This window comes from Drosophila persimilis, unplaced genomic scaffold (assembly GCF_003286085.1).
Source record: "Drosophila persimilis strain 14011-0111.01,24,50 unplaced genomic scaffold, DperRS2 tig00000124-arrow-pilon, whole genome shotgun sequence".
NCBI classification, from domain to species: domain Eukaryota; kingdom Metazoa; phylum Arthropoda; class Insecta; order Diptera; family Drosophilidae; genus Drosophila; species Drosophila persimilis.
In genome coordinates, this window is record NW_020825294.1 from 1,731,780 (window position 1) to 1,759,090 (window position 27,311).

At 43.3% G+C, this 27,311-nt stretch overlaps 1 protein-coding gene across 2 annotated transcripts; it reads right to left on the reverse strand.

Annotated features, from left to right (window-relative positions):
- Positions 1 to 1,982: 1,982 nt before the first annotated feature.
- LOC6593998 (protein numb) lies at positions 1,983 to 27,147 on the reverse strand. Of its 2 annotated transcripts, none has more exons than XM_026987308.1 (4): positions 26,516 to 27,147; positions 17,965 to 18,000; positions 4,165 to 4,413; positions 1,983 to 4,092 (listed from the first exon to the last, which is right to left on the reverse strand). In XM_026987308.1, exons 3-4 carry the CDS (start codon positions 4,369 to 4,371, stop codon positions 2,740 to 2,742), a joined length of 1,560 nt encoding a protein of 519 aa, XP_026843109.1. In that variant the 5' UTR covers positions 4,372 to 4,413; positions 17,965 to 18,000; positions 26,516 to 27,147; the 3' UTR covers positions 1,983 to 2,739. The 2 variants fall into 2 exon arrangements, with proteins under 2 accessions (XP_026843109.1, XP_002019050.1); XM_002019014.2 differs by lacking the exons at positions 17,965 to 18,000; positions 26,516 to 27,147 and adding exons at positions 4,545 to 4,941; positions 15,014 to 15,598.
- Positions 27,148 to 27,311: the final 164 nt, after the last annotated feature.

Consider the following 27,311-nt stretch of genomic DNA (forward strand, 5'->3'; position numbering starts at 1 on the left):
TATCATAGAAGTATTGTTCGTATGTTTCTATGTTCCTTGCTATAATTTTCGTCGCTTTACTTCTGGTTTTTTTTACTTCTAATTTTCCACGATTGGTGGCGCCTCAGGTGTATACATAGGTATATTTATATACACGTGTCGATTTAAAAAGGATATACACGTGTAGATATAAAAGTGATCACACTTACTACACATGATGGGTTAGCAGGTGGAGAAGGGAAGGAAGAGACAAATGCTGACAAGTATGACATAGTATGACAAAGCTTTGTAAAAGCTTTTGTATGAAGCTCTCAGCTGCCTTGGCTTACGTGACGCCGCTCTCTCATTTTTCCGCGCGCGATTGAAGGATCAACAAGTAGCTCCGCGTTTTTTGCCGTTTCGATCCGGAAAAACTGGAAAATCGTCGGAAAATATTGTCGCGCGGTGTCGCCGGTCGTGTGGTGCAGTGCCGAAAATATTAAAATAATGAAAACGTGTTCCGAAACACAGCAGAAGAAAGACGGATCGCCGTCAGTGTGTGAAATATGTGCAATGGCAGTGCAAAACGTGTATTACATATTTGATGTACTAGAAAACAGTTATTTTAATTGATTTATTACGTTTTTTCGGTCCAAAACGGCGGCCTCATCCCGCTATAAGCAAAAAAGAGCGGGGTCGGGTGTATGGAATAAGCATTGCAAAAAATAACGGTACTAGATGTTTCTAAGTGAAAAAGATGCACAGCAACATGTTGATAGAATACAGGTGAGTGAGTAAGTCGAGGGACATGAGGAAGTGCTCAGTGGCGCCATAAACGTGTATTTCCTGTACCCTCTCATAGGTGGCGCCCACTGTATCCCGCCACAGTGAAAATTCAAATAGAAAAGAAACAAATTTTATTCGTTCAATTTTTAAATTGATTTTTGTATAATTTATTTAACGCTCAAATGAATGCCAAATACTTCACAATACTCGAATATGCCATAACGATTTCATGTCCTGTATTTCAATACTCTCTTGTTCGATACAATTGTCGTACAAAACGGATAAACATAAACACAATATCTCAGATACTATGTGCCATTTGTTAATAATTTTGTTTTTATTTGTTATTTAGGTATTTTATGCGTATGTGTGCATTGTCAATTTTCACTAAACGTCAAACGAAACGATATGCATTTCCTATATACTCGTACTCGTATGAGATAATATTGTATATGTATTTATGTATTTAATATGTTTTTTTTGGGGGGTCTTTCATTGTAAAATGTTCAATTTTTATTCCACTTTGGAGCCTTCTTGATTTTTGCTTAATTTAAAGACACATTTTTGTCAATTTTTATATAGATTTTCTTCCGATTAAAGTCTTCAAACGGTGCCCTTAAACAGTGTAAATATATATATAGAAAAGTTCTGTGTCGAAATGAGGAAACAATGGAAACCATATCCAAAAGAAGCTGCGGTGACATTTTTTGCAAGGCAAATGAAATGAAAATGTAAATAGTTGTTTCGATTCGAATCTTTGATTTAATACTATGTACAGATACAATAGATCTATCTCCATCTCCACTGATATATGTATATAGGAACGATACACTCCAGGGGTCGATGGATCGTTGATGATAGTGGAGCTCTTGGATTCCCTCTAAATTTGTTGTATGGATGATGAGTCTATCTAAGGCTTGAACTAGTTTTCGAGGATAGTTATATCCAACATTTAGTAACATTTTGGTGCATTTCATTCTACGATTTTAATGGAATTACTTTCGTTAATCTCATCTCATCTCAGCGTTCGAAATAAGAGTTAAATTGAAACACAAAAATCACATTTCACATGAAGCACACACGCACACAAATCGAATGTATTTTTTTCGCTTTGTCTTTTACATATACATACATACATATGTATCTTCTAAAATAATTGTATATTTTTTTGTTTATATATATTTTTGCATATTTATCATAGTATTTTCATTAGTAGAATTTTGTTTAGCTGCTTGATTTATTTTGTATCCATTTAAATAACTTGAAGTTTTTCTCGTTTTGTTTTTTTTTTTACGTTTGTTCGTTAAATTATATTTATAATTTAAGTATAATACATTTTGTACAGATTTAAAAATTAGGCTAAATTATAAAAAAATGTGAAATTCCGCACACACGTGACAAATTCATTAAAATAATAATAATAAGACGAGTGTTTCCTATATAGCAGATATAGCAGTATATGTATATATATATTATGCTTAGAGTGGGATCGATTGGAAGGGATATTACCAAAGTATAATACAGATTCTGTGGGAGAGTGTAAAAGGATTGAGTGCTGCTGCTTAGTGCTGGTCTTTATTCTTCTTTTTCGTTTTGTGGGTAACTTGGTAGCTTGGTCAATTGTTGGTTGGGTTCTGGCCTAAAGAACAAGACCTAAAGTTGGTGCTAAGAGTGGGGCTTATAGATAGATCTACAGATCTCGCTCGCTCTCTCTCTCTCCTCTCTCTCTAACGTATCTTTTATTCTATAAGCTGTTTAAGTGGGGAATGGATTCTTGTATGCGTATCTTTCTATATTTCAACATTAGTTATGTCTGCGTTAAGTATCTGCGTATCTTCTGTGATAACCATCCATCCATCCTGCATCCTGCATCCTTTATCCCGTGTGCTTGGCCGACTGTTCTGCTCCTCCTCTACTCGCCTCTGTGTTTTTTTCAAGTGAACCACACTTTGACCCCCTCGTGATCCTGTGATCCTGCGACCCTGTGATCCCCCTCTACAGCTGCACCTGGAATGTCTGCGCCGGCGCCTTGGGCGGAGAGATGAACGGATTGGTGCTGTGCCTGGCATGCATTGGCGAGCGTGAAGTCCCACCAGCGACTGGCATATCCGGCGACAGTTTCTTGGCCGCCGCCACATTGGCCGCCCACTCAGCATCGAACGGATCCTCGGGTCCGCCTCCTCCACCGGCGGAGGCACCTCCAGCGGCCAGGGTCTGAGCGCGTCCGACATTGGCCAGGTAGGTGGGCCTCTTGGGTGGTGCTGCCGGTGCCGCTGGCGATGTACTACGCACCACCTGTCCCAGCCATTGATCTGCGTTGGGCAGCTCCGCGGCAGCAGCAGCCGGGTCCGAGCTCTGCTCCGATCGCGTGGGCGACTGCGAGGAGAGCGACTGATAAGTGGGCGTGGTGCTTACCACGCGGGGCGTCACCTGCGCCGTGGGAGCGGCACTGTATGAGATTTCTCGGACCTGATCGTGCTTCTCGGCCGCAATGATGTTCTGGTTGACGCTGCGGTTGTTGTTGAAGTTCAGGTCGTCGCCGGCCGCGGCGGCCAGCATGGCGTCCGTTTGGGTCAGCAGCGAGAGACCCTGGCTGAGCTCCTGGCACAGCTGACTCACGGAATCTCCGGCGGACTTCGCCGGCGAGACCTCGGCAATGGGGGAGACACTGCGGAGGGGCGTGTGCAACGACGGATTGCCGGCAGCGGCGGCCAGGAAGGCCTTCTGGCGATCGGCGTTGGACGGAAGATCGTTGACGCGCAGCGACATTTGGCGCTTGAACGGCGACTGGCTGCCGATGGTGCTCAAGCGGAAGGATCCCTGACGCTCCAGCATGTTGGGCGTGGCATGGGGTCGCTCGATGGCGAACGGATTGAACGGCTTGACGGTGGCTGCTGGCGGCCCCATCACCGGAGCGGACATCGGCCCGTCCACGCTCCTCTCGTTGGTCCCCACAGTGGCCATGGCCAGGCGCTCGGTCAGCGTCTGCTGCCGGAAGGAGCCAGTCCTCGTGAACGTCGAGTTCTTCGTGTCGAAGGTCATCGTCACGCCGCACTCCTTGTCCCTGCGCTGCTTCCGCTCCAGGCACACGGCAAAGGCGCAGCCCACCGCATGCGAGAGACGCTCCCCGGAGTCCTTGCACGCAAGGAACCCGTGACACATCCACCGTCGCGTGGTTCCATCACGACAGATGTAGCTGAAGCCGCGCTCGTGATTGCGATCTGGGGCACAGAAGCTGACCTTCTCGATGGTCTGGTCCACAATCAGGCCCTTGGTCTCGTCATCCACCACACGCAGGCCATCGCCACTGACATGAAGGAGTCCGCGGACAGGACGACGACGAGATTGCTGCAGGGAAAAGGATAGTTAGTGGGGGTTTCCAGTGGAAGAGAGGAGATGTCAACCATTTCAAAAACTTACCCTCAACACCTTTAGGGCCTCCTCGCAGACCTGCATGCCGCGCGACTCGAAGACCTCCACACAACCGAGATATTTCACCGAGAAGGAGCAGGTGGCCGATCGGACGGCCTCCTCGTCGGCCTGCCACTGATGCGGCTTCGAGGATTCGGGGACGCGATCCTTGCGCCGACGAAACGAGTCGCGAAAAGAGCGACGCAGACGATCCATTTTCTTTGGGGATTTTTTACTAAACCGAAAGGAGGCGGATTTCTATGCAGAAGAAGGGTACAGAATGGGTGAATAAATTAATACAAAATGCACAAAAGAGAGCACAAAACAGAGAGACAGAGATCGAGACAAGTGCAACCCCGAGAGGTGGGCAGAGAGAGGGGGAAACCTACCCCATTTTTAACATCACCGAATTTTCCGCGTGTGAAGCCGCGCTCCAGTGGTTCGTGCGTGTGTGACGATGAGTTTCCCATGGCTTTTGCCTGCTGTCTCTTTCGGTCTTTCCTTTAAGCGTATATCCTTCACACTCGCACACTCACACACACCAAGGTCTCTGGTCTCGGGTCTCGGGGCGTGAGTAAATTCTGTGGAATAACCGTTACGAGCTTCCGTTCGAGAGCAGAAAGCGTTGCCAGATGCCAGAGTACTTTTCGTTTGTTCTTTTTGTTGGATTCGTTTATATTTATTGATTTATTTATTGGATCGTTTGAGTTTATTTATTTGTTCATTGAATTTGCGTTATGCTTTTTGATTAGTTCGATTATTGATTCAATTAAATTGATGGACGATCTGGAAGTAAAGTGTGTAGAAGAGTGTGTAGTTTTCTGGTCTTTGCTGGAATGACGGTGGAACTCTTTATCTGCTTTGACGTTTTCAATGACTCACATGACCCTCTGCGTACTCTAAGTATTCCCCCCTCTATCAACAATTGACACATGAAAGCACTTTGGGGCTACAGCTTATCGTAAATGGAGCATTGATTCGCAGGCAACGCCCCCCATTAGCCAGATCAGCTGTGCTCGGGCAGGGAGTATTACGAGTCCTCCAACCAACCAACCTTCACGCATTTACTGCAACTACAATTCAAACTCAAGAGAGAACTCAGAGAGAACGACCTCCGTCTGTCGGTGGGCGGTTGGATGTCGTGTCTCACGTAATTGTTTGCCCAGAGATATAGTATATTATTCTTTTTTTTTTTATATATAACATATTTCACTTTTATTTGCTTTTGGGAGGGCTCTATGGGGGCTTTTGTTTTCCCAGCGATGCGGCGACAGCTTTCTGACATTTTTGTGACTTTATCACATGCCTCATATTGCGGTAAACGCGCTGCTTCACTGCCTGATAACTGTAGTATCAGTATCAGTATCGTAAGCGTCTTTCATTATAAAACAGAAATCACAACAGAATTGTGTAGATTTTCCTTTTGAATAATGCGCTTTTTGGCTTGACTTTTGAGTGATTTCTACTAAATTTTAGTTTGTATTTTTGTGTAGCAAAAACAATCAACATTCTATTCTGAACAGCAATTGTCTGTTTGTGTTTTTGTTAAATAAGTCCAAGATAAACTTCAAAAGTCAAACAATGTTACTATCTAATATTTAAATGAAATAAATAAGGCTTAATCTTTCCGTTTGTTTGTCCTTCTGTCTGGAGATCTTTCTGGTGGGAGATCTGGTTGGGACCTGCTTACCCGAAGACCTGAACTTTCCATTGAGTTTCCACGGGGGTTTTCACATTAGCCAGGCCATGCTAATTGGCCAGAAACACAAACAGTGTTTCCTAATTGAGCTTATAGCTTACTATTTACGGTTTACTGTTTACCCAACTTATCCAAGATGTTCGTGTTGTTCGAAAAGTTTCGAACGTTTTCCGAATTCCATTGCAACTTTGGGGCGACTTTCTTCTTGCGGCAGGGCCCGAAAACCAGTTCTCCCAACAATTTTATTTACTTAAAGATGGCCCGAAGTTTGGTTCTTGTCGGTTCTTTGGTGACCACAAGGGCAATCCCACAATTTGTTGGCTTTGGCTCTGGTTTTTCTCCGTTCATTAAAAGGCGTTCGACAGAAGGGCGTTGACTCTTTGGGGGGCATGGGATGCTGTTTGACTGCATTTTTCCCCACAGCACGGAGATGGCTAATCTCTCGAAAGAAAAAGGCTATAAACGATTTTCAAAGTGGGTCAGAGAGGATTTAGTGGCCAAAGAGTGGGCAGACATGTTTGGCAGAATAAAATAAATTATTTAGGGTTTAATTTGGTTGAACAACTGCAGGACCTTTTGCCAAGGATTTGTAGAAAAACCTATAAAAAAAAACTCCAGAATTTCTGCTAATTTAGAAACCCATTTAAAAAATCCAATAAACCCAAGGAAATACCTCGTGTAAAAATTCGAAAAGACCATAAAAAAAAAACACCACTTGAGTCGAAACTTTCAGATACTTCGATGATTCATGGCCCAAAGAGCGGGGGAGATGAAAAGCGATAGCAAAAGGCCCCCACTAAAAACCAAATCACGCACTAAAAAGAGGCATGATTTCATAAATGACAACAACAATCGATCGGTGTATCAGAGGGGGGGGTGTCGGTTTTGGGGCAACACCAGCAACAACCGGAAGGGTTCATTCAACCAATAAGCCAGACCGACAGAAACCGAAACAGGTTCTCTCTACAGCCATAAAAAATCTCGCTGCGGTACGTGGTGTTTGCCCAAGAATATCAGACAGCCACAGCCACAGCCACAGCCCAGAGATCCCCAACTGCAGTTTATACTCTGATAAAACGAACGAAAAGAAATGTAATAATCATATGAAATATGGAAGGAAAGATATGCATGTCTACGGTTTTTTTTATCAGTGTTTATATTTATTTTTCCCTGCGTGCGTGCGTGGGGGGATTAATTTCCATGATTTAAGCAGATTAAACAAATCAAATCGATTAGCGGATGGCCCATGTTTGAAGAGGGTTCTGTTTGGGGGTTCTCGATTGGGTCTTTGAACGATGATCAGTCGCTCGGCCACAAATGAAACAAGTCTGCGCCCCTCATTGACCTTTAAGAGAGTGTCTACCGCCCACTAATTAATTCATTAACTCTTTGAGTTTTATGCTCAGTGGACCACAGACACCACACTACACCACACCATCCATAAATCATTGTATCATCATGCCTGGTGTCCCTCTATAGGGTGTTGTTCGTTGTGGAATGAATAGAGAGAGAGAGAGAGAGAGAGACTGCTGGAAAATGTCGTGACATGTTTTTAATTTAGCATTAAACAATTAACCCTGGAAACAAGCGCAGTCAATGACACTTTTATACATCGGTACACCATGTACATATATCGATATCTATATCTATCTATCTATCTGTATATTCGAGTAATTTGTATTGCATAACCACAATCAAGCTTCAATCGTGGAGTGGGTGGCAGAGAGAACGAACGCCCATCGCCCCCCAAAGTAATTAATTTTTGTTTTTTTGCCCCCAAAAGGCCAACGACACTTGTTGCACATTGCCCAGAGAGAGAGTGAGAGAATGCAGTGGGTGGTGTACGTGGGTGGGTGGGGGGTAAAATTGTCACCTAGGAAATCCCATTAGAAAAGTTTCCCCTCTCAATCCTTTATTGTGCAAAATTTCTATGGCAAAATGTAGGCTGTCCTGAGAGGCACAAAGATTAAATGGAAATCACGTACGAAGGGGCCCGGGCAGGGGACGAGAAGAGCCTGTGCCCTGGGATTGTAATGGGATTTTGCCAGGGCAAAAAATTGGATTTTCAAATGGCAAAATATGGGATATTGTGCAAGCTTGGAAATTGCAGACTGTAAATGTTGAAAGGGAAAGGGAAACCCATCTTCAAAGGGGCCTACCCTTTCTCATATTGTGTTCTTTGTTCTAGAAATTCCAGGAGAACAATGGAAACGCAATTCATTTGGTTGGAAATCTGTGCTTTCTCTAGCTTTATGTTCTGTAATCTCTTCCCACTCGAAAGAGTGCCTTCTCTTCGGTTACCCTACTCTAAAGATACTTGTAGTTCTTCCTTCACCTTTAACCCCCAACAAATACCCACACATGTACATGTTTCAGTGTCAAAACTTGCACTTGAAAATGCATTTTCACACGCTCCTCTTCTGTTGGTCAGAAACCGAAAGGATACACATCCTATGGCTTCCTTTTCTGTCGCTCTCTGTTTAGTTTTTTTTTTTTTTTGCCAGTACATGATATAAAATTATAATTATTCCCGCCAAACGACGCTACTGTCTGGGGCACACAGAAGGCACAGGGGCACAAGGGCACAAGGGTACAAGGGGCAGGGGCATGGAACCACCACCGAACCCACAGCAGAGCTGCCACTCGTCCTGTGAGGGTTTCCCTCGCTCTACTGCTACGGAATTTATAATTCTTTATGCTCTTCCTCCTCCTAGCCTTCTGCTGCAGTGTCGGTGGTCGTGGGAATTTTTTATTTTTTGTAAAATTTAGTACATTTTGAAATATTATAAGCCAACGTTTTGTGTGTCTGCTGTGAGGATATTCAGTGAAGCAATTAAAAGGCTCTCCCTCTCTCTCTCTCTCTCTCTCTCCTTCTCCTGTAAGCGATGCGGCTGTGTGTTCATTCCATTTTTTTATGGCCAGTGGGAGAGAGCGCTGTGCTCCCATGATAATGACTTCAATTAGGGGACATAATGAAGGTGCAATGAGGCATGAGACCCAAAGGATTTTCCAAGGATTTAAGAGAGGGAATTACTTGGGGAATTATGAGTGGCAGCCCCCCTTAAACATGTATCATCATATTCTTTACATTTCTTATCCATTCACGTACTTCTTAATTCCCAAAAAAAAAAAATTAAATATATTAGATAACCTTTTCCGTTCAAACACTGAACTTTTGGCAAACAAACGACGAAAATTTGTCGCAAGAAATGCAATAAATTCCAAGCTTATGCGTAAATCTTTCTGCAAATAATTAATAATCCCATGGGGGAGGAAGGTGGTTTGGAAGCCAAACATATGCACAAAAAAAGTCGTAAAGAAAAGCTACGTTTCATCATAAATCAAAACAGAAGAAACCGCAAGGCAATGCTCCTCCTCCCTCTTCTGCTCCTCCGATTTGTTGGCTCTCTTCCTGAGTTTTTTGTTGGTTTTTGGTCGTCCCTCTCTTTCTATATTTGCAAGGAAATTGCAGCAAAAGCCGAAAAAAAAGATCTCTAAAGACGCTGAAGAATGTAGGGGTTGAGGGTAACCCTCGAGAGGGGAGGGTAGACATGAGACATGCGAATTTTTTATCTGGTGACGCATTAAAAACCGTTCATTCGATAGAAAAGGGTAGGAAAATGTTTGCCAAAAAACAAAGAAGAAGGAGAAGAAGAAGAAGAAGTTTCTTTCTTGAGATGAAAGGATCCTTTTGATCTTGAGAGAATCCCTCTCTCAGCCGAGAGGTTACTCATGCATGGATATGGGATTGGGATTTGGACTGGGATGGATGCTTAGATATTTCACACGCTGACCCAAAATGCACCCTTAACTAACGAGGGGAATGCGAAGGGGAATGGCGAGTGTGAGGAGGGAGGTAGGGAATTCCTATGCACCCATGTCCTCCTATGCAGGCGGTGAGTCCCGTCCTAATTGCCACCCGAGAGGGGAGGGAATGTGCATTACTCGTACGAGTATTGTTGAAAAAGTGTGCATAATTATTAGGCTGTCAATTTGGGCGGTGATCTGACCATTATATTCATAGGAATACCTGGTGCTATACGGGAATACATAGCCAAAGGTGAGAGAGCGGGGGGTTGGGGTGGGAATAAGTGTGAGAAAAAGGAAGAGAAGAGCGGCGGTAGGGCAAGTCTAGGGGATGCTCGGGAGATGCAACTGTCTGGAAAAGATGAGGTATTCAAAATCAGTTAAGAAATGTCGGAAGGATCTCAAGATCGAACAAAGTAAAAGAAGAGATTGGAGCGTCTGTAGATGGGTCGCCGTTTTACCTACTTTCTTTTCATGGGAACATTTATTTTGGAATGGTTAAATAGTACCTAAAGATGGGTGACACTTTCCCACCAAGATTATAGAAAAGTTTGTGAAAAGTATAGCTAAAATTTCTCTGAAAATTGCTCCTAAGTACAGTTTAAACAAAAGACAAACCTTTCAATACGGATTGGTCTCCGATTGGGAGCTAATAAACCAATAAATTTTGTTATAAACACATCCCTAGCTCGCTCTCAACCACATCCCTTTCCTTTCCCCCCAAAAAAAAAACAACAAGAAAACACTTGAAAGAAACCTCAAAAACGAACCGAACGGAAGTTGAAAAAGGAGTCACAAAACGCATGAAAACAAAAGAATAAACGCATGGAACGCGTGTAGAAACAAGGGAAACACACACAGACATTCTGTATATGTACATATATATCCTGGATTCTAGAGGTAATCGTATAAGTGGTAGTAGAACACCATCCTGTCGTCGACACACACACAGACACGCGAGACATGCAAACGGAATGGAAGGAAACTCAATTTTCAGCGGGTTTCTGGTTCTGTATATTTTTCGAAAATTGTTTGCATCTGTCGCTTCGATGGATGCCGGCTGCCAAACAACCAGCCAGCCAGCCAGCAGTTGTTGTTGTTGTTCTGCTAGCCCCTACTCCTGCCAAAGGACATATGTTCCACTGCTGCACGTGGCTAAGGAGCAAGACCAGGACTCTCTTCGACTCTGTTCGAATCGGAGTCGGCGTTGGAGGAGGAGGTCCCCGAGCCTTGTTAAGTGTGGAACCGTCTGCCGTCTCCGGCTGCCTCCATCCACAACAAAAGTCACTTGGATTTGCCACGATTTTCAGGTAGAAAAAAAAAAAGAAGAAGGAACCTTTTTGTGGTTCGTGTCTGATCCTTTGTTTGTTTTCGAAGCAGATGCAAACCAAATTAGGTATCGATCTCAGAGGAAGTTCTCTCTTTAGCTCTCGACAAATATATTTTTCTGTATTTTCTGGTATTTTTTGCGAATTATGCAAATGATTTGTTATGACTCACAGAGCTCCATGCGCTCCATGGCATACATAACGAACGAAATATTATCAAATATTTTTCACTGCCAGTGGAGTGGAAGAGTGGAAGTGGGGAACTTGTTTCTTCTTCAAAGAACAAGTTTTCTCGAGTGTTAAAGCTTTTAATTCATGCAAGATTCAATTGAAAGACAAACAAGAAGAAAATTGGAAAAGAAAAACAAGAAGAAAAAACCAAAAGAAGAAGAAAATCACATAATACATTATTCATAATGGATTCATGATAAGAGTTCTGACATTCCTTGCAGTCGCGTAGCATATTCTGGGAAATGCACAAGAAAACTTACAATTTTTTTAATGTGATTTATTCGAGAAATATACACACGTACATATAAGACTAGTCCAAGAGATATTCTCGGACTTTAGTTGAGGATTGGAGCCACTTTTATCCAAGATTCTTCACGGAATCCTCATGTAACCAAAGTACACAAAATGTTAGATATATTTCCCCTTGAGACGTGGATAAACACGGCCTTAGTTGAAGGGTTCTTTGGGTTTTTTTCCTAGTATAATAGTATGATAAGAAATCAAAAGTCCAGAGAGACGGCAGATACCTTTGTTTGTCGACAAAGTTGTCTGGAAAGCTACGTGACATCAACAGAGAATGGGACTAAGTTTTTGAATGCTTACGTCTGAAGTTCAGATAGTTATCTAACCGATTTATAGCTGTAAAGGTCATCACTGGGTTCGAGAACGTGTGGCCAACGAAGCTTAACAAATTCTCTAACTAAGGTCTCTCTCTCTCTCTGTGTCTCTCGGCGTATAATCTGGTTCTCTGCTCTGATTGTCATAGTTAATCGTTGGGTTTTTTGATAGAAAATTGGGCGAATCGCGGGTACTCGCAAATCAATTTAATGGCCCACAAAACTGTAACAAAGTTACGTTTTCTCTTCATGACAGTTTTCCGTTGTACTGTTTATTTGACACAAATAAACATTTTCCCCACACACCCCCCCCCCACACACACACACATTTTCCACACATTCGATGGAACAGAACAGCTGTGAATGTTGGCCAATTGCTGTGGCAATTTCCGGGGTGCCAGCGCCCGAAAGTAGACTGCAAATACTGGCAGGGAAATAATCGATAGACAGAACTAAATATACAGCGAATATACATATTCAGGAAGCCCTTGCAGTGTATGTGGAGGAGTGTGCGGGCGGGGGGCACACAAGTAACAAGTTACATGGCGCAGAATGCCCCTACTTTCCTCTCAGGAGGGCTGGAGGGGGCGGGGCAAATGTGAACAGGTGTGGCAAGTGTTTGCCCAAAGAAGTGGCTCCACTCTTCTACTCGAATAGAGCCCCCAATCAGCCATGGAAACAGCTATAATGATGATGATATCAGAGCTAAATAGACAAAGCCATTAAGGGGGAATACAGACTCCGAATGGTGAAAGCTTCGAGGCATAAATCCCCACTGGAAAGCCTTTCTTCAAAGAATATTCAAGAAAATCAATAAATAATCTTCTTATTTCATGCCTAAAACCACTGACAGAACGGAAATTGAAGTCCATCTTCGGTGCAGGTAAAATTCAGAGGAATAAAAACCTGCTTTACTACTCGTACATGCCCTTTGACATTCAGGCTGTTCTTCTGCGGCTTTTATGGCTCTGTACTCCACACTCTGTAATGGCCAACTCAAGGCCAAGTTATTACCATTTTGCCTGCGTGTTGGGCATGGAAAACTTTTTGGCATTAATATGAAATGTGCAAGAGGCACTAGAGGAGGAGTCTTGGGGCATGACCAAGGCTCTGGCTAACTATTGACAGAGAGAGGACAGCCACGAAAGGTGTCAAGAATGATGAAAAAGTTAATAGAACTTTGCCAAGTCCTTTACTTAACTCAATTGCTGTCTACAGCAGAGTTTACAAAGGGGAGATTTCATTTCATGTCTTGATGGGGCACATCATCATTAAATGCAGGATTTTCTATGGGAAATCTGCTTACTAATCGCAGACTTAATGGCAAAACGTTTACGTCGCATAATTATCCAATTTTTGTTGCATTTGTAATTTCCTTTTTGCTGCCTTAGAAGCAGAATGAATCCAAGGAATAGATGCCTGGCCCCCCAGACGCGTTGCCAAGTTAATGGCCAAGACGTTGCAGCAATGACTTGGACTTGGAGCTGGTCTTGGACTTGTTCCCGTGTTCTTGACTTGAGTGGCTCTGCCTCAGCCGCTGCCTCCTCCTCTCTGGTTAATCATCTGCGTGGCTGCATAAAAATAGAAAGGAAATTCCATGAAATTAAAGTTTTATGCAGCCACAGCAGCAGATCTCTCCTCTCTCTCTCTCTGTCTCGTATATCTCTCTGCTGTTTGTTGAACTTGTATCTGGAGGATGGGTGGAAGGATGAGATGGAGCTGGAGCTCGGGTCGGTCGGGTTTTAGCCAACAGTTTAGCGAAAGCCGCTCACTGGAGTCCGAAGCCGAGCCAGAGAGTCCGCGAGTCGCGACTCAAAGAATGCAGTCAGTCGCTTTGGCATAATCGAAAGGCATGTGAGAAAATGTTGGTGGAGTAGAGTGTGGAGTGGCAGCCAGCCCCTGAAGAACCGGTTGCCCCAACCATCTATCCTCCTCTCTCCGCTGCTGCTGCTGCTGCACCCAACCCATAAAGCATTATGTTCTTACTTTTTTGCCTCTTGTCTTGTTACCAGTTTTTCTCTCTCTCTCTCTCTCTCTCTCTCTCTCTCTTTTTTTGTCTCTTCTGTGGAATGTTTCTGAATAGGTTTTTTTGTGCTGTTTTGTGTGAAGTTTTTTATGAACTGAAGACGAGATTTATTTCATGTGTAATCAGGGAAAACCTTTGGATCTCTTCGGTTGTCTATCTCTGAGATCTGCAAGAACACTGGCATTTTTCCCTTTTGTGTGGGGCTTTCGCTTTGGGGCCAAAGTTTGCATTTAATTACAATGTAATTATAATTTATTTTCACCCACTCTCGCCCGACTCGAGCGTTTGTTCTCACTCTTCTTGGCCAATTCATTACTCATTTCAATGGGGAAATTGTTCCACCCTGTTTTCCCCCATTTTCCCCATTTGTTTTCCCTCGTAATTTATGCAGTTGACAGTCGAAACAATTTTCCACAAAGTATACATTAAAATAAATTACTGTTTTATCAAAAACAAAAAAGAAAGGAGATACTAAAGAAACAAAGTTATCTCCAATGAAAGTATTTGATAGGGTATTATATTTTGCATTTGTTTATCCATTAATTTGTCAACCTCGCGGCTCTCCCTATTGTTTATTATATTGTTTATCCTATAGAAAACCTCGGTTTTAGTCATGCAAAAATTAATGATTCATCATCGCAGTCGTGAGAGAGAGAGAGCGAGAGAGAGGGAGAGATCAGTCAGTCGGAACTGTAGATGGCTTCTCCTCCACTCATTTGATGTAGAAACAACCTGCTAATTGCATCCCCACTCCCGAATTGCCAGTTTCAAAGTGCAAATTACCCAATATTCCATTCCATATTGGAATATCATTTGCTGGCTAATTAATGGGGATCCTAATAATGATATTCCCATTAAGATGTGGTAGTTTCTGTAAAGACAAAGACACACCTGTGATCACACAGATCTAGATCTGTGTTGCGTTTAAACAGCTGCAGAAATGTGTAAATATAGTAGTTCCATAGTTTCCTGCAAGTCTTTGAAAACGTCAAAAGCCAAAACAGAAAGTTGTACAAAAATTCCAAATATTTATTTTGTGTGTTTTGCAAAATGTCAAAGCAACAACAAAATCTTTATGCAAATTGTATTTCACACAAAAAAACTCGTTTTACAAGAGGTTGTTTCTGCTTTGTTGTGATTAAAAATTTACCATTTACGTATATATCGGTTGTGGTTGAGGTTGGATCGGAGAATGGGTTATTGTTGTATATCCAAGAGTTCTGTTGTTCAGTTTTTGTTTTGCTCACATATGCACACATATATATTTATACTCGTAACACAGTCGATTCGTATAATATATGCCGCACAGTCGTATTGAATGATAAATCCGGTTTCGGCCTTATATAACTTGTATTTTTGTCGCTTTTTTGAGTGGATTTTTTTTTGTTTTTTGCAAACGTTTCTTAAATAAATTTCTGTGCACTCCTCCAAAAGGCGTTGGATTCCAAGAAAACACTCCACAAATACACCAATCCCCAACGCGGTGCGGTACGGAATGTGAGGGGAAAATCGCGCAAAAAAACGATAAATACCGATTATCGACTCCCCCAGAAGACGCTCCCTGACTGAACCTGGACCGAATGTATGGATGGATGGATGGATTGAATGGTGGAATCTCTGGTCTGAGATCTGGCCAAGCACTCGCGACTAACTAACAAATAACTGTGGTTCGCGACCCCCCCTTCACGCGCACATCGAAGCTTGAGAGACTGCGGAACGGAACGGAACGACACGTTTGTCCGGGGCAACGGTTTTTGAGAAACAGCGGCGGCTCAAATTGCTCTACTGTACAGGCGAACGAGACTCGGCGGATAGAGCGGCCAAAGAGCGACAGAAGAGAGCCGAGCGAGCGACAGCTGTTGCAGGGGGGTTGTATCTGTGTGCGTGTTCGTGTTCGTGCCTGTCTTATTTACTACCAACAACGGTGACGGCAATGATAAAACTGCGACACGCAGGGGCGTAGATGAAGAGAGGGGCTGCACGAATCTGAGTCCAAGAAGAGCGTTAGGTATTCTCTGATAAATAGTGGTGATTAGAGGGATGGATTCCCTCTTTGTGGCGATCTTAACTACGCCCATGGCCATGGCCGTGTGTGCAGCAGCGTTGGTTTTTGTAGTAGAACGAGGCAAAAGAGCGACCACTAAACGAGGGTTAGGTAGAATCACAGATGCGCTGCTTCCGAAGATCTACGGCTTGGATATGGGATAATCAGTAGGTGGGATGTGCGGTTAAGCACTTCTGGGAAAACCTGGCATCAGGTCTGCAATTCTGCAGAAAAGACCAGCGAAATATTTAAGCTGTTTGCTTAGTAAGCCAGAGATCTAATATGATCCAGGATTACGAGTGTAACAGTAACCCATGTACCCCATGCACGCGATTGTAGAGCACCGGAAACCAGTTGTTGGTTCCTGAGTTCTGCAGCTGCCAGTTTTTTTTTTGTCGTTGTTGTTTTTTCGTCCAAAGGGAGCGTGTGCTGTGGAAGTGATTGTGGACTCAAGAGAGTGACGCTCCGCCGCGCCAAAGAGAGTTATGGCGACTCCATGCAGTGGATCGTAAGATGGTTATGAAATGTCAGAAAAACAAAGAATGTCAGGAAAACTGTTTAACTAAACAATAATCAATGTACGGGTAATCATTGAATTGAACTTATCTATACGTATAAGTGGCCCAACCTAAATTCCGTGACAACAATGCCAATGATCGATGGTATCGGTCGACAGAGAGAGAGAGAGGGAGAGAGCGAAAGAAGCGCGAGTGAAAGAGACAAGGTCGTTATTTGCTCAAAGAGCGCGGCCTAAGAGAAACCTAGATAAAAAAAGAGAACCAACGCAGAGTTAGATACATTTCCTAAGCGTGTGTGTATGTGTGTGTGTGTGAGAGAGATTAAAGAGGGAGAAGAGAATAACATTGGAACGTGCGAAAAATTGCAATGCAACGAATCTGGAGAGCCAGGTAGACCCAAGAAAGTCAGGTAAAAACGCATATAAATAATGCTACCAAGAATATTTAGAGCAGAGCAGAGCAGAGGGTATAAAATGAAAACATATGTATGTATACACTAGTATATAAGCATTTATGTATGTACTCAAAGTCGTATACTATTATCATTTCAAATGAAACAACAAATTTCTGCAAAGGTTGCAAAAAAAAAGAAATAGAAAGAACTTAATACCATATCGCAGACACACCCACTCCCACTGCAGGTACTCGTAGGTACTCCCACAGCACTGCTTCCTTCAATGAACAGACAAAAGATAAAACCCAGACAAAGCCGCAAAACGGCAAACGGAAAGTGGAGATTGCAGATTGAAGAATGGGCCAACGCCAATGGGAGAGTGGGCGACTGGGTGACTGGGAGGAGAAATCAATGTCAGAATGGGGCTGGACTCGACTGGAGGTAAAGCCGCACAACCGCATGTGCAACCTAATCAAAAATTCAATCAAAATGCGGCTAAATGCAAACATCACTGAGCGGTTTACAGAACAGCCACTCGTAGAGAAACATGTGTGTCGGTCGTCGGTCGTCGGCCCGAGGTGGGGGAGGCGGTGGGGGAGGCCTGCAGCGGCATGAGTAATCCCACCCGAATCCATCCAAACAAACTCAATCCCCGGACAGTAATTGTTATTAAGGAGGCAATGCAATTATTATTGTCGGATAAATTGTTTGGGAATCTCGAATGGGAAGACGGTTAAATTGCCAAATCAATTGTACTTTTGGTAATTGAAAAACCATTTAGATACAAATTGGTAGGAATTATTTGTCATTTTATTTGGATTTTATTCATTTTTATGTGCGTTTATAATTTTGTCCTTGATTTCCTTGTAAAAAATTGTTTGTGTTTGATGGTCGTTTAATTTCTTTATTATCGTTTATTACGATGATCCTTTAGTATTTTAAGGGAAATAACATTGGTATTTCTGTTGATTCGCTGTAAATTTATTACTGATTCGTTTAGAAATGATTTTCAAGATTTATTTCCTAAATTTATGGCTGTTTTATTAGGGAATTATTATTATTTGTCTTTATTATTTTTTCCTGTAAATTCTTGCACTTGTTTCGATCTCTTTGAAATAGGTTAAAAAAAACATCTAAAGACTTACCTTAAAATGGTTCTAATTTGTATGTGTCTTGTAATGCTGGAATAAAGAATAGAAAAATCATAAATAAGTTAAAAATTCACAATAAATAAATGCATTTTATTAAGATCTTTGCTCAAGGCCAACTCAAATGTCGGTTAAAAATTCAAACACCACTTTTCTAAGGGCTGGCAATGCCTCCGGCCCAAGATACTCTTAACAAGAACTTAAGAGCTTGCTCTCTTGTGTTTACACACACACACACGCACACACATAAAAAATAAGGGGCAATGTCAGTGACGGCGGTTACAAAAAAATTCCCACAGTCATTAGGGTCATGTCTCCTCGCGCGAATATTTTGTCTCGTGTTCGCAATTTGTTTTTTTATTGTATATTTATGTACACACATACATACGCACGAGTATGTGCATCTGTGTGTGGGATTTACGAGCTGCAAAGAAACATATGCTAGGAGGCCTCTGAGGCAGCGCTTGAGTGGGTTCTTGAGACGGACGTCTGAATGAAAAAGCTCGAGTGGTTTTTCGAGGGCTTACTTACGAGCTTTGCCAAGCAGGTGGCAGAGCTTTATCCCAAAGCCAAGCTTAAGCTGTGCTTGCGGTTGAATGAACTTTGGCTTTTGGAGAGTATCGTATCGATACAGTGAGAGAAATGAGGGGTTAAATGATCAATGGAGGGAATGTTCCATTCGAACTCTATTCACAGCTTCAATTGATGTTTATTTTTCATCCTAATTACTATTTATTTTGCTTCTAAAGATTTATGTTTATCTAATCTTCCAACAAAAAATTAGTGGTGGCATCATCCTTCATTCTTTATCAATTTTGTCTCCCGCAGGAGGTACCGCCGTTTTTTTCAATTTTTTTATAGGGGTTGTACGTCCTTCGACGACACATTTCACACCAAAGCAATTAGCCAAGGGTTGCACACGCCCTTCGCCCTTCGCCTTTCCATCTTTCCATCTGCCACCCCGTTGCACGCCTCCTCCTGCCTCTCTCTGCCTCTTCTCATCAGGCATGAACACATTTTCAAGTGTCCCTGGGATAAGGTTGCAAATGCAATTAAAAAGCATTTATCGGATTAGAGGCAATATAAAAAAGGAGATTGCTCTAAAAAAAAATAAATACCAGCATTATCTGATACGGCAGCCAGGAGAGGGGCAGTGGCAAGGCTACGTGGCATGGAGCGTGTGAACCGACACACAATTTTATTGGAATTTAATTTGATTATGCTCCTGAAACTAGGACAAAACTTAATTACAGAGGAATGCCAGGGCCCGTGCTTTTGCCCCCAGGAAAATGGGAATATTCCAAGGAAAAAACTTGGACTTTATTGGAAATTTCCCGGGCCCACAAGTTTTCAATTAGTTAAAGCCTTTGGGCTCTGCTGTTAATCATTAAATTTACAACGATTTCTGTTTGAAATTTACTCACATTTTAAACCCCACTGTGAAAACTTTCGCCAATTATAGTTTTTTTCTGTAAAAAAGAGAACTTTTACGAGTAGCTTATGGATCCATCAATCCATATTGGCCATAACCATAAATATCTCAATTATGGCTCACTCTCTCTCTCCCTCTCCGTGGGCCAAGCATTTGGCATCCAATTTGTTTGCGCATCATCAGCTTTGTGGCTGCCACACTCCGCTTACTCCGCTCTCCCCTCCTGCTCTTCGGTCTGTATCCCCCTCGGACACAAATGGCACCTAAAATGTGTAATGCAATTCCATTTTACAACATTTCTTCATCAGCAGCAACAGCACCACTCCTACTTGTACGCCCCCGTCCTTTTCCATTTAGTTGAATTGTGCTTCTGTTGCAGCTGCAGCATGGCCATTGGCGGAGTCATAGTCATGTGCCGGCAATTGGGAACGACTCCAGAGGATGGCCCAAAACCCCAGACCCTTAGACCCCCAGACCCCCAGACCCCAGATACAGCTACAGAACGTGCCCGCTAAAGTTCTTTTTGCCTTCTCTGTTTCGTTCGGAGATGCTAAAATTGCATTAATGCAATCATTTTTTTTTCTTCTTTCAGTTTTCTCTTTTCTCTCACTTTTTTCACTAAATTTCCCTGGATGGGGATGGGCGAAAAAAGTGCCAAGCAAATGTCAAATGGTGTGTATTTTAAGACTGGAGAACAGAATTCCAAAGAAGGCAAGAGACTTTAAGTGATTTGAAAGTACTTTCTGATGAAAGAAATCTGATATAGAAACGATTTTAAAAGAACTGGAAAGATCTGAACTGTAACTTCAGGAGTTTTACAAGAAACTTGCTCATTATTTCTTCAGAAATGATACCCGATTTGATTGGTCCCATATATATTCCCAATTTAATGATAATTTCTCCCTAAATATCTCAATTATTGAACCTCTATTGATGTCTCTTTTCCTACAGAGCCTTTTCTTCATTAATTATCTCTAGAATTGCCTCCAAATTCCATGTCCTTTTTTGTGGGTTTTCCCTTCATTTCCTGGAGAGAAGCGACTGCATTACAATTCATTTAATTGGTAATAAAATTAATTAGCTTATCCTTTGTTTCTGTTTACATACGCGATAAATTTACACTCTACCATGGTCTGTCCATGCCTATGGGGGGTTGTGGGTTGCCGGGAGGGGCGGATAGTGTTATAGGTGGGGCTAGTGGCATGCCCCACAAGTGAATCAATAAAGAAAATAGTAACCGACTTAAGGCGCGGCACAGTGTTGATTGGTCTTCTTAGTGCGTTCCGCTGTTCTGTTCTGTCTGTCTGTCTGTCGTCTGTCGGCGGGGCATGCCACAAGATTAATGATGGCCATAAAGGCGCCCGAAAACCACAGACAACCACCCACCCACAGCAGGCAGCAATCGTGGCAGCAATTGTTAATCTTCCTGCCAGTTAAAGCCATAAACCAAAAAAGCGTCAGACACTCAATGAGGCGGCTCTTCGTTCTCTTCTAACTCTTTTTGTGTGCCCCAAGCTGTGGCATGGCTCTGGCTGAGGCTGCGACTTGCACTCTTCTCCATCTCTGGGCTTCGACCACGCCAAAAGTCATTTCCTTTGCCAACGCAAAATACTCGTATCATCATCATCCGCATCCACATCCATAGCCCCAGCCCCAGCCGTTGCCACAGCCACATCTGCGAGTACTTTTGATTGTACTTACAGTTGTAGTTGTGTGTGTGTGTGTGTATGCTTTCTGGTTCTCGTTCTGTTTTATTGTGGTTGCACTTGAGGTGCTTCTTCTGCCTCTGACACTGCCCCACTGCCTCTGCCACACCTTGCCACCTTCTGGAAGGTGGGATAAGAATAATAATAATAAAAGTACGAATAATGAAAGCCGGATGTCCATTAAAGTTCTCTCTCTCTCTTTTTGGTTGTTGTTGTTGTTGTGTATCTTGTAGTTTGATTGCTTTGCCATCGGATATGTAGGTAGATACACGTGGGTGTTGCACCTCTTGTCTGCAGAGAGGAGGGGTGGGGGGGGGGGGGGGGGGGGGACTCTTGATTGGTTTGGAAGTTGTTTGCCTCAAGGATACACAGGATACACATAAACTCGAAATTGATTGCACAGCCAAAAAGTTGCTAAAACTTGAAGCGAAAGCATGGAATCGGTTTTTGAACGGGGAAATCTTTGGGGGGCGATGGATATTACTTAAGTAAATTTGAGTTTAAAAGAGATTTCTCCTCCACCCCCAAAAAGAGGCTAGGAGCTTTAAAAAACTCCAATAAACTCTCGAAACGAAGAAACTTTTTCCATCAGAAAATATCTGCTAATCCTCCTTTCTCTTCTTAAGACACCACAACCCTATTAAACAGAGTTGCCATGAATCACCCTATTAAACAGGGTTGCACACACACACACAGATAGAGAAAGCCCAAACCAGGACGTATACAAATTATTTCGCACGCCCACGATACGGATACGGCTACGGCTACGGCTACGGATACGGAGATTCTTGGAAATTCCCACGGGAACTGCGGACAGAACACGCGGCGCCACGTTCCACGTCTCCTTCCGTTTTCTCTGGCGCTCTGTTTCCTTCTCGCTTTTTCTCAGGAGTGGGGGCAGAGAATGGGAAAAGCTGTTCTCAGCATTTTGCACTTGTAGCTCTCGGTTATAAAGAGCGAAGCGCCTGCCGCAGCGACGCTTAAGGATAATGTGCCACACGCTCGAGGGCGACGACGACGACGGCCAGGGAGTGTCCTTGTTCTCGTTCTCGTTAATCCCCCTGCCACCAAGCGATTGGGGGTGCGGCAGCGGCAGGAAATCATTCAAAAACGTGCCGCACACGAGCCCGTTCAACGTTCAAGAAAATGAAGGAAAACTTTCGTGCGCGTTCGTGCCTGATGTTGACAGTTCTCGTTCTAATTGGTTCTTGGGTTTTTGGGATTTTGGTTTTGTTCGTTTAGCAGGCAACAACCCCATCAATCTGTCTCTAAGCCGCCGACCGCTGACCGCCGACCACCGACTGACATATTAATTGTTTCATAAAGCATCCCTGATGCAAATTTCCCTGGGAAAACGCTTGACCTAAGCCTCTGCCAACGACTCAAGTGTCTGCGTGGCATTATCCTGGCTCATCCTTTGCGCTTCGTTGCTTCTCCGTCGGGATGTTCTCTGCTGCTAAATTGCTCATTATCCGGCTCACGTAGTTGGGGCAAGCAGGAAGGGAACGGTGCTGCTTCCTTGGATGCAGAACGTGAGAAAAACCGAAACTGTTTTGACTTTCGAACCTAAGTTTTGACGTAGGTCGTGGTCTCCAGAGGGTGTAAAGGGGAAAACTGAGGTGTTCTAAGGGATGTTCAATACTTGCCGCACAAAACCCTTCACTCAATAAAAGTTCTCTCAAGTTTTTGACACTTGACGTAGGTCGGGAATGCAAACAAATATTGCACTTAAGAAGATAGAAAACCCTTCAATATCCTTCAATCAATTGAAGTTATTTCCTTCTCTCTTTCCCCCAAACAAAAGGCAATTCTTAAGTTCTTGATGGCCATCATCATTAGGCCTTAATTGATAAATTGTTCAGCTGATATCACAATTTAATTATCACACTTTAATTGCTCCAGCACCCCCCAGCAGTCACTCTGCTCCTTCGTCCCTCCATCTCTAGGAACAGCCCAGCCTTCAATCAAATTAAAGTTAATTTTTCATGCTCTACTAAAAGTTATGCACACTTTACGTTTGTCACACAGAGAGTGCGGGTGGGGGTGGGAGTGTAAAGATACATATATGTATGTACATATATATATTGTGGAAACGATTACCCATCTCCATCTCCAGAACGAGAACCAGAGCCCATTGGCAGTCCCAGTTCCAGTGCTGCTGTCGTGCTGCTTGGCTGCTCATTTATGACCATAGAGCACAAGAGCAGAATGTACGAGTACGTGTAAGTACGTATCTCGTGGATACACAGCGCTGCACGCACGCACTCACAGAATGCAATTGCTGGAGGAGGCAGACCAGCCCCCAACAGACCCAAGAGCGTAGCCGTTGTCGGATGTTGTTCATTCAAGGCTCTCCTCCGTGTGGTGTGGCTGCAACTTTAAGTCACCTTCGTTGTCGTTGTCGTCGTCGCCGTTTAATGCTTCAGTGAGCTGCAACAGCCATCGCTTCCCATTTCTTTCATTCACGTTCACGGAGAATGTACACGGGGGCTAGATTGCAGTTCATTGTGCTGTATGCCACACGGGGGCTACCTTTCGGCCACTGGACAGGGCACTGATTTCTGATATTGTTCTGATGCTTAAGGCGGGGGGCCTGCCCCGAGGGTCAGCGTACGGTCATGCTTGGAAAGAAGCTAATTAAAGTTAAGGCAAAGGTACAGATAGAGTTTCCGCCTAAGGGAACTAAAGGCGGAGGTACGACATGATTTGTGGAAGAGTTTTCATGCTAAAAATGGGTAAATATACATTTCCTGTGTGGTTTCCACCACTATAGCTTATAGCGTAATTGTAGATTGGTTTGAGACAGAATACTACTATATAAATGCTCAGAAGCGAGCTTACCAACACCGTCATTACAACTTTCCAAAACTAAAAACACTAAAAATTAGTGTTACACCACTTATAAAAGAGTTCACCAACACTGGCCATATCAATTTTCCAACACTATTTTTTTTAAAGATTATTATTATTCGGATATACAATTTCAAAAGCTTTCGCTCTCTTAAACCACCTTCAAGCACTTCCAGAAATGAAAGTCGCCAATTCTCCACCACCCACTGCTATGAGACAGCCACCTCTGGTGTGGCTCCAAGGGCAACAGATGACACTACATTATCCTTTCCGGACATTTGCCATCATGCCTTCGGGCCTTTGCGACTCTGCATTTCTCGAGTGACACTCTTTGACATTTGCCATTCGGATGGGAGTGGTGTCATGGATGGAGACGCATCTGTAATATGCACAAAATGCGCACGCATCAAATGTATCCCTGTATCTGGCAGATGCCATTAGATTTATGAGCATGCCTCACGACAATGAAGCGACGGAACCGTCGTCGAAATCTTGATAAATTCCCAGACAAACAGTCGCAGCCCCAAGCGGGGCTCTCGGGCCACCCACACACCTCGCATATGATTTCTGTTTTAGGGTTTCAGTTTCCCTCTGCGTTCAGTGTTTTTCCTCCTGCTTTCAATGCTTTCAGGTTTATTGTTATCAAAAACATTTGATAGGTTCCATTTTGTGAGTGGGTTGTGACTTGTGCGAAGATAAGAAAGCTTTTAGAGTGTGTTTTCAATATTTGAAAGCTGTTTCCGGTTGGATATGTGGGTTGCTGGTGTGTTAAGGCCAAAGTACTGCCTTTTCTACACTGCCTCTATTCCCAACCGATCCCCATCTCTGGCCAAAGTCTCAATTGAAAAGATTATGCAAACCTATAGACCGTTCCTGTACCCTACCCTACCCTACCCCAATCTTTTTCCAGTTTTCCCCTCCCAAAACGACAGACGGAGAATAATTCATTGCGCGGCAGACGCCCTCGACAATTTGCCATCCTCTAAATTATATTTGACATTTAATAATAAATGTTGATTGTGCACTTCTTGCCCTCTCTGTTCCTCCACCCACATAGTTTTTGCTCTTCATTTTTATGGCGATTCTGGCTTGATTTTCGACTCTTATTTTTATTTTTTTGGCTGCCATTTGTCACTCATTATTTATTATATCGTGAAGACATTCCAGTTTTTAGCGCCTTAATTAGCAGATTTCTTTTCTTTTTGTATGGCAAAAAGTTCTAATTTACACGCTCTTTCATGGTTCAATTAACATTTTCGAGTGCAAGTCATTGGCCAGGCCATATGGTAATACATATTCATACACATGTACGGGAAGGTCATTGTATCGTGTCCATTGAAAGGCTTTGCTTTTCGAAAGTAAGCTGAATTAAACGCACATAAACCAGGTTATTGAATGACTAAGAAGCCGCTTTTCGGTGTTCTGTTACCAACCGCCGAACCATTGCCGACAGCAGGGACTAACGGGGGCTTAATATATATTATTATGATTAATCATCGGGGCCCCACAAATACTTGAAGCAACACAAAATAGATTCGCTTTGGTTTCCACGCCCTCGGGTCAAAGTCAAAGCAAAATATATGGCAACAACAAAATAAAGTAATATTTTCAGGCGCTTTTCGCTTTGATTCTTTTTTCTTCAAACCCAAAAAAAAAGCAGCTTCAAGGCAATTAATGATTGTATTTCTTTGGGTTATTCATATTCTAAGTGTGGGCATTGCCAAATAAGGAAAAATTCAACTGGAAATATGAAATGGCAATGAAAACCAGAACGAATTTACGAATAAACCAAAACGAACGCGTGCCATCGGCAGCAACAACAAAGTCAACAAACGGAGTGTCAAAGAGGAGATCCGATCCGATCCGAACACAATAATGCAAGAGGTCCAACGAACATAAACATCGGGCGAACGAAAGGGAAGCAACAAAAACGAAATTGAAAGCCAGGGTCGGTAAGATCGACAATTGAATGCCCTGCTTGGAAAAGAATATGATTGGAAGAGTAGAAACCTAAGAGATGGCAATAAAATAAGCTAAGGGTGGCCCTTTCCTTAGTGGATGCCGCTCCTCCCCCCTATTATGCATTTGCCCAACCACATCTAGAACAAAATATACCCTAAACTGAAGTAAGTAGGGCATCAGATCGCGACCATATGGCGCTGGGTCGTTGGCGTCGCCTTGGCAATGTGACAAAATGCAAATGCGTTGAATCGTCGTCGTCGTCACCGTCGAAGCGACTTTGGCTTTGGCTCGGCTCAGCAACCGCTCCTCCTCCCTCCTGCCCGGCTAACGGTAAGCTGCCAGAGCTGCATAAAAACTGTTCTTTTCTTTGCTCTTGATTAAATGCACACATGAACATGCCCACATGCACACTCAAACACGCAAGCAAAAAATATACACAGGAGGAAAATTGCACGAAAAAAAGAGCGCCAGAAGAAAATCAATAATTTGATGTTTTGTTTTGTGCCACCAAAAATTATGTGCCCCACAAATTGGAGTCCGGCGGCGGTACTAAAACTGGAGCACACTGTGTGTGCATTCGGGCTGGGACGGGACTCACCTGTGATTGAATTTCGCCTCTGCTCAGGGAATATCTCTTTTGTGAAGTGAAGTTTTAAAGTTGAAGTGAAGTTTTGGGGTCAGCGTTTTTTGTTTTTTTGTTTGTACACACACACGACACAACACAAGCTTTAAGGCAATTTAAAAATATTTTTTATGCCGAAACGAAATACGAAAAAACTACAAGTACAAAAGGCAAATAAACTCCAACTCCGGGGCGACTCTCGGAGAGTGATTACACAACGCCAACAAAATACAAAAACTTCACGAGCCGAAGTTTTCTTTTCTTTTATTTGGGAGGGGGAAATCAACGCCACGCAAAGGCAACGGAGTGGAGGCGGCTTTAACTTTGATTTTTGGGCTGCTGCTCTCCAGGCCTGAGGCACGGCTCACATGGTTTATTTTAGTATTAATTAGAATATTTGTTGCTGTTTGCAGCCGGAGTTTTGCCAGAGATTTACAGCAAACGCAAATGGCCAACACGCACACACGCTACCACACACGCACACACACACACTCACACACAGACACGTTGGTGCCGCCAAGCGATGGAGAGCGAGAGAGATCGAAGCGACGCGACGTGGAGCACAGCGCACCAGCAACTGGAGCTACGACTACAACGCCAGCCGAGACCGAATATTGGGGAACCGAGGAAACGCAGTCGACCTCGACGCCTAGCGTTCGTTTGGAGCCCGCAACAGAGAGGGAGCGATAGAGACTCAGAGTGAGACAGAGAGAGACGATACAGAGCGCTTGGGGTGCTTTTGAAATTGTAAACCTTTTTGCCCTGGAGCTTC